The 6,626-nt window shown below is 42.0% G+C and overlaps 1 protein-coding gene across 2 annotated transcripts in view; it reads left to right on the top strand.

Annotated features, from left to right (window-relative positions):
- Nucleotides 1-1,422: 1,422 nt before the first annotated feature.
- LOC119335502 (RNA polymerase I-specific transcription initiation factor RRN3-like) overlaps nt 1,423-6,626 on the top strand; it is a 7,102-nt gene continuing 1,898 nt past the window's right edge. The window contains exons 1-13 of one of the 2 annotated variants that reach the window (XM_037607621.1): nt 1,423-1,487; nt 1,581-1,736; nt 3,378-3,482; nt 3,571-3,642; nt 3,731-3,802; nt 3,886-4,122; nt 4,566-4,676; nt 4,761-4,880; nt 4,978-5,076; nt 5,585-5,653; nt 5,801-5,907; nt 6,329-6,412; nt 6,499-6,592. In XM_037607621.1, the coding sequence (XP_037463518.1) occupies nt 1,632-1,736; nt 3,378-3,482; nt 3,571-3,642; nt 3,731-3,802; nt 3,886-4,122; nt 4,566-4,676; nt 4,761-4,880; nt 4,978-5,076; nt 5,585-5,653; nt 5,801-5,907; nt 6,329-6,412; nt 6,499-6,592 (1,275 nt within the window). In that variant the 5' untranslated portion in view covers nt 1,423-1,487; nt 1,581-1,631. Of the gene's footprint in view, nt 1,488-1,580; nt 1,737-2,719; nt 2,762-3,377; nt 3,483-3,570; nt 3,643-3,730; nt 3,803-3,885; nt 4,123-4,565; nt 4,677-4,760; nt 4,881-4,977; nt 5,077-5,584; nt 5,654-5,800; nt 5,908-6,328; nt 6,413-6,498; nt 6,593-6,626 lie in introns of those variants that run through there. The other variant, XM_037607622.1, reaches the window with a different exon arrangement.

Genomic DNA, 6,626 nt, shown 5'->3' with positions numbered 1-6,626 from the left:
CGCCAATTTGAAATACTTCCCATTAATGTCTAAAAATAACCTTCATATCCAAAAAATTCCATTTACGAGATTGGGAAGGTCATATTTAAGCATTGTTCTCGTTCTCGTAATCAAGCGGCTCATGTGCTAGCTCATTTCAGCTACGTAATAAGAGTTTGATTAGTTGGTTGGACGAGACTCCTGATTTTGTCGTAAGTGAGCTCATGTATGATGTAAATATCAATAAAGCTAGTCATGATGACCTTATCTAAAAAAAGCCTTCACGTAAAAAAATCGTGGGCCACTTGGAGTAAAAAAGCATCCAACGGCTAGGATTCAAAAAACTTTCCATAAAATGTCTAAAAATAGCCATTGTGCTTAAAAGACTGCCTTTTGGATAATTTAGAATTAAAAAAGTTTCCAATAGCTCCATGATTTGAAACACTTTTAGGGCATCTCTAACGCCGCCCCTCAAAACACGAACAAGTATCCGTCCGTGAACATGGCTACGAGAGCCGGTCATGTAATCCTATACCTCAAATGTTTGCTTGTATTAACTTGAAAAATTGCAAGATTTGGTGTCCAAGACGTCCACCGTGACCCCCGCCCCCGCCGCCAAAGCTGGGAGTGACATTTTCGATTCCTCCCGATTCTAACCGTTCCCCTCCCCTCCATCGATCGAAATGGTCATCGCCGCACCACTGTAGGCCACCGAGCCGCGACTCTGTTTGGAACTATCGCTGCTCAGGCGACACCGCGCCATCGGAGTTGGCCGCACCCATGTCTCCCATCTGTCCCATGCCTCGCCTTTCCTTAGCCTCCAGTGACTTTCACCAGTCAAAATCAAGATCGGCGCCCAGCGATTGTCAGATCTGCCTCCCTGCCTCCCCACCGTTGAATCTTTTTTTCGAATACGCACGAGTGTGCATATCATTCATTATAGAAGAAGGGAAGAAAGACTCCCAAAACATCCACCGTTGAATCTCACGCTTAAATTGTTTTTCAAATTTTAAGACACCAGTTTTACCCCGCAAAATAAAATAAAATAAGACACCAGTTTTAAACTAAAGCGGTTGAAACACCAGAAACTTTTCTAGTGCCTAAAAATCTTCTTATTTCTCCTCGCCTAAAATCATTTTTTGGGCCATAAAATGTTCAGCATCCGTTGAAGATGCTCTAACGTTCGACTAGCCGTCTCTCTCTCGTCTGCCGCCGTCGCCCTCCATCCCGCGGCGTCTGCTCTGTCGCGTACACGCCCCAGCTTTGCGTGACCCCTTGTCCGCGACCCGACCCACTAGGAAACCAGGACGCGGGCACCACCAGTTCGCGGGTAAGTGGATGTGAACCCGAACCAAAAAACCCGCGTCCGGCGCCACGTGTCACCAGTTGGAATAAAGTCCCGCCCGTCTCCTCCACCGCTCTCTCTCTCTCGCTTCGCCCCCCGCAAAAACCCTAGAGACCTCCCGCCTCGCCTCGCCGCCGCCGCCCTCCCCCCTCTCGGCGAGCCGGTGAGCCCCCCATCCCCACCCCTCCCCCCTTCCCCCACCTCGCTCTTCGCTCCCCGCGCTCACCGGGCTCCGGAATTTTTGCCTTCTCGCCAGGGATTCCAAAGCGCAATACATCTCCCAGGGAGGCCGCCGGGCGCGGAGGCGATGGTGGCCGAGCTGCGGCGCGACGACATGGCGGAGGAAGCGGGGATCGTCCGCGACGCCGTGGCCTTCCGGCTCGTCGAGCACGTGCTCCAGTCCGTGCGGATGGTGCGTCGTAGCTCCAGCCCCCTTTTGTTCTCTGTTTGCACTTGTTTTAATCCGAGAGACGCGCGTTTCCTGCGGATGCCGTGATTAGGGGAAACGTTCGTTTGTTTGCTGGATCGTTAGCCTCGAACGTTCGCGTTTTAGCTTGAATTGCGCTCGCTAGTAAATTTGGCGTTTTAGCTGCTACTTTTGACTCCAAATTCCCCCCATTTGGGTGTCGGTTGCAACCATGGAGCCGAAATAACTTAACTACGTGACTTTAGAAACCAGTCAAAACTATACAGTATACAGTCTCCCATCTTATTGAAAAGCCCCTTAAATTGGCAGTCCTATTGGGAAACCCCTAAGCCAACGAATGGTTTAGCACTTCAGGTATGGTACTATACTAAAGCATGCCTTGAAACAGAGGTAGGACATGATTTGCAAACTTCGGAGATGCTGTTGTGGATAATAATAATATAACATTTTACATAATGACCAAATGTGGGAATCTTTTGAACACGACCTGCGTTCAATTCATTGGAGTGCTTAATGTCCAATTTGATGGTGTCATGATACTGACTTTTTAAAAAATTTAGTTGGCATTGCTTTTGTTACTCTCTGGAAGTCAGGCATGAGTAAAAATCTAATCTGATATACAGCTTCCACCTTCTTCCCTGGGACTGCTCGGGCAAAGGCAGAGCATGCAATGATTGTAAAGGCATATCCTTCCTATGTGGAGAAGACATGGGGGTTCTGGGACCTTCTGGAGTTCTGGACCCCATGATATACGTTGTTCACTTCTGTTGCGTGTATTGAAGTCAATTTGGGGAGCCAGGTGCTTGCGTTCATCCCTTACACATTCAGGCCATCCGTTGTGTACTATTGAGATCAAAGATAATAAATGCATTCTTTATCATTTTATAAATAATGCATTTCTTCAGAATAATATCGAGACATCTAGTAATGGGTTCAAGTTTGAAATTCAAGGCTGTTATTGAAGATGTGAGAGACTATGCCAGATGGGTGAGAGTTTGTATAATTGTAAGGTGATTATTTTCCTATGGATGCATTTTTTTGAATGCCAATTTGTCGGTTAGGCAGCAGAGCGCATGTTATTTCTTCTATTCATACCTGAAAATCACCAAGGAGCTTCCAGATGTTGCATGTTTCTGCCAGCGAACAATTAGATTTATTTGGCCTAAGGCATTACCTTTTTTTGGGAGTGCTTAATATTTTTGTAGATATGCATTTTATGGAGGACTGGCATAAGTCCATAACCGACTCACTAGATAGAACTATACTTATGTTGTTTATTATGGGCATTATTTGAAATTCTTTCCTGTTCTGACCGCTTATCGAGTAATTTCTTCAATCCGATCTTATTGCGGCATATATGCATTCTACCGAGAGTGACTATCGCATTCTATCGAGAGTGACTGTCATACTGTACTCGCTGGAGATACAACCTTGTTGTTTATGGGTGATTTATGTTGTGAAAACCCGTTCCTGTCCTCACTCTGCTTATCGAGTAATTCACCCGTGAGCTTGATCCCATACTAGAGGAGTCCATTCCGGCCATGGTTTTCGTTGTGTGACATCAATCAACAATATATATCTCAAGAATGCCTTTTGAACCGTTCACACCATTTATCTTTGATTCAGGAGCCGTTTCTAGTTGACCCGCGTGATCTGGAGCAATATGAGAAGATGTTAAAAACTCTAGACACTAGCAAGAGAAAGAGTGCCGACGATGAGGCTTTGTATATGGTAAGACATTGATCTTGTTAGTCTATCCTACCATTTTTTGTACTTGATATCACTTCTGATAAAATGCACATATTGCCTATTTTTCCAGACGTGTTTGAAGGCATTGTCAGATGCAGTATCCAAAATAGACATCATGTACCATCATTCACTTTTGAACAATGTAATCTCATATTGACTACTTACTCTTACATCTCCATTTGGTTTGTCGAGTTACTTGGATCTCATCACTAAAAAAACATCCATTTCAGATATTCAGCGTCCGCATCTGGTACTTGCAAAGAGATACAATGGTTGCTTTACTGGACCTAATAACCAGATTGGTATTCTTCTAATAGCACTTACATCGTTTCCTGCATGATCTGCTTATGAGTGTCTGTAGCTAATTGATTATTCGTCCATCCAGGCTGCAGTGGCAGATCAGTATCTAAGAGAATGTTTGCAGATGCTTGTGAACAACTTTACTCCGCCTATTGTTGGTGAACGCAATGAGGTGCCTCCATGGGCAGTCTCGAGGAAGAAGGATATTTTTTCTTATCTGTGTGAGAGTTTGAAAACGATCTCCGACACTGTACCCTTAGCACCAAGGATGTTAAGGGATATAATAGATCGGAGTATGCCGAAGTTATTCGATAACAAAGCTGTAAGTGTGAACTCTATAATATATTTTCTGTTTTCATCGTCTGTTGAGTTCTCTGAGTCGCTTCTCCTAATTAGCTTGAATTAATGCTAGGCAAACAACACACAAATGCTGAAAAGGGGTCTTGGTCTCCCCAGTTGACATCCTAGTTAACCATAAATCCTTAGATTCTACACGGCTACATCCTTTCAACAACACTGCAGATTTTATTAAATATAAATGCTAATTTGCCATCATTTTAGCTTCTGTATGTTTGTGTGATGACCTTATCTTGAAAGCTTCTTCTATATCAAGTGATAGTTGGCATTTGACTACTTGGCCTGTCAGCTTTTGTTGACAATTTATGCTTCCTGATTTTTTTCACTTATATGCTGACAATTTAGCCGACGACTTTGCTCATTATTCATAGAGCATCATTTCTTACTTTCTGGTAATGCCTTTTGCAGAAGATGATCTCGTTTGTCGAGTGCATGTTGGGACTAGATACTGACAGAATGGGGGATCTTATCGGAGCTATTTTGCTGGCCAAAGTTGTTGATCTTCTTACAGAATTGGATGTATGCTTCTTTTTTCACTTCTAGTCTACCTTGCAAGGTCTCAACTGATTCTTGACCTCGTTAGTTGATTGGTGAACTTTTCAGGTTAATATAACCTGGGAAGATATTCTTCAAGAGGAACATGACAAAGGTATATTTGAAATGGAGCTTGAAGATTTGGATGCCGATGATGATGGGGATGGCTTTGGACAAGCAGGAACAAAGGTTTGGGAGCTATACTTAAAATTTCTGCCTAACTAGTCGAGTAGTTTTATACAAAAATTACCAACTCCGCAACTCGAACTCTGATTTTGTTGTTTAGGTCTGTTTTGGAGGAAATGCATGTGCTGAAAAGCTTGATGGTTTAATGGTTGTTGTATGCGAGCACCTTAAGTCATTAGATCGTCAGTGCCTATATAAGGTGAGTATGTGCTATGCAGTTTATCCAGGTCTTTGCAGAAAAAAAATCTGTTGTCATATTTTAGCATCCCTAACTTAATTCTTCCACTCGCTCCAGTTCATGAGCAAGTGGCGTTTTGGACATATCTTCAGTCAAACTTTTGAAGATTTGACTGCCAGTATTGATTTAAATTAAGACATTTTTTAGGCAAGTTTAGCCTCTTATATTTTGGTACAGAGGTAGTACATTGGAAACATGAAAATCATATGTATATATTTGTCTCAAAAAGTAGCTCTAAAATATTGTAGTTTTATAGGGTCTTATGCATATACGCTAGTAGAAATTAGTGGTCAACGCTAAAAAAGGAAATTAGTTGTCATAGTTAAATCTTGAAGACTCTGTCAATGTCCAAAACGCCGTACTTTTTTTTTGTGAACTTAAGGGAGTAATAAATAAGGAAATTAACTGTTAAAGCTGAATGTTAGTTTTTTTATTTGTCACTTCTCATGTTCTTTTTTGAACTGGACAGGAATTTGACATTCTGAAAACTATATTTCGAGCATCTCTGCTGAGAGTGCACAGATCAAAATTTGCCCAGGTCAGGATTCACTGTTATTTGGTGTGTGTGTAAACTAGATTCACCGGGCTTTCATGATCGTATTGAGTTTTATTCATCTTCATGTTTTCTAAATTGCTTATCGCTTTACCTTCCTTTTAATTTGGCTTTGCCTGCCATTGTTTGCAGTTTATCATGTTCTATACCTGCTCACTGGATCCTAAAACCCTTGGTGAGGGTTTTGCTGTTTTTCTTACTGACATTGTTACGGAAAAGAAAGATGATCCAATTTCAAGGTATGTCTTATCATGTGAGGCATACACCGTATGCACATCACTTCTATTTATATGTCATGTGTTATAGCCGTGATCACAACTTGCTTTACATGTTGTGATGATTGGTAGAATCTTTGGTTTGTCGCCACACTTTGCTTTACTCATGTTTGGCTTTTTGACAATCCTGTGGCTGGTGTTTGCATTGTGACAACAGTTGTGGCGATCCACACTTCTTGGCTCTTTCAACCACCTGCCATAGACATGACTTTTTGCCAAGTTGCCACAAATTTGGCAAAAAGTGTTTACATAGACAATTCATGAATACACCCCTCATATTTTCTGTCGCTACAGTGTAGTATACTCTGTTATGATTCCCATTTATAGCCTAAGCTTTTGTACGGGTTGAAGAAGCACTAATTACCACTTATGTTTTGAAGTGCAGAATGTCTGCAGTTTCATATGTTGGAAGCTATTTGTCTCGGGCAAGGTTTATTTCTGCTGATACAGTTGTTACTATACTCAAAAAGTGGGTGCCCTCTAGAAATTCATCTATTTATGACTTGCCTGATGTTTGTTCTGAGATCTGAAAGTAACTTTATTTGCTTTACACAGATTAGTAGATTGGTGCGTTGACTATTGTGACCATCAGAGCAAGAGAGAGGCCACACCAATTCCAAATCATCAATTATTTTACGCGACCTGCCAGGTTAGTTATGCCATTGTGTTTCTTTAATGACATT

Source organism: Triticum dicoccoides, chromosome 7B (genome assembly GCF_002162155.2).
Source record: "Triticum dicoccoides isolate Atlit2015 ecotype Zavitan chromosome 7B, WEW_v2.0, whole genome shotgun sequence".
In the NCBI taxonomy this organism is placed as follows: Eukaryota; Viridiplantae; Streptophyta; class Magnoliopsida; order Poales; family Poaceae; genus Triticum; species Triticum dicoccoides.
This window is presented reverse-complemented; position numbering and strand designations above follow the sequence as displayed.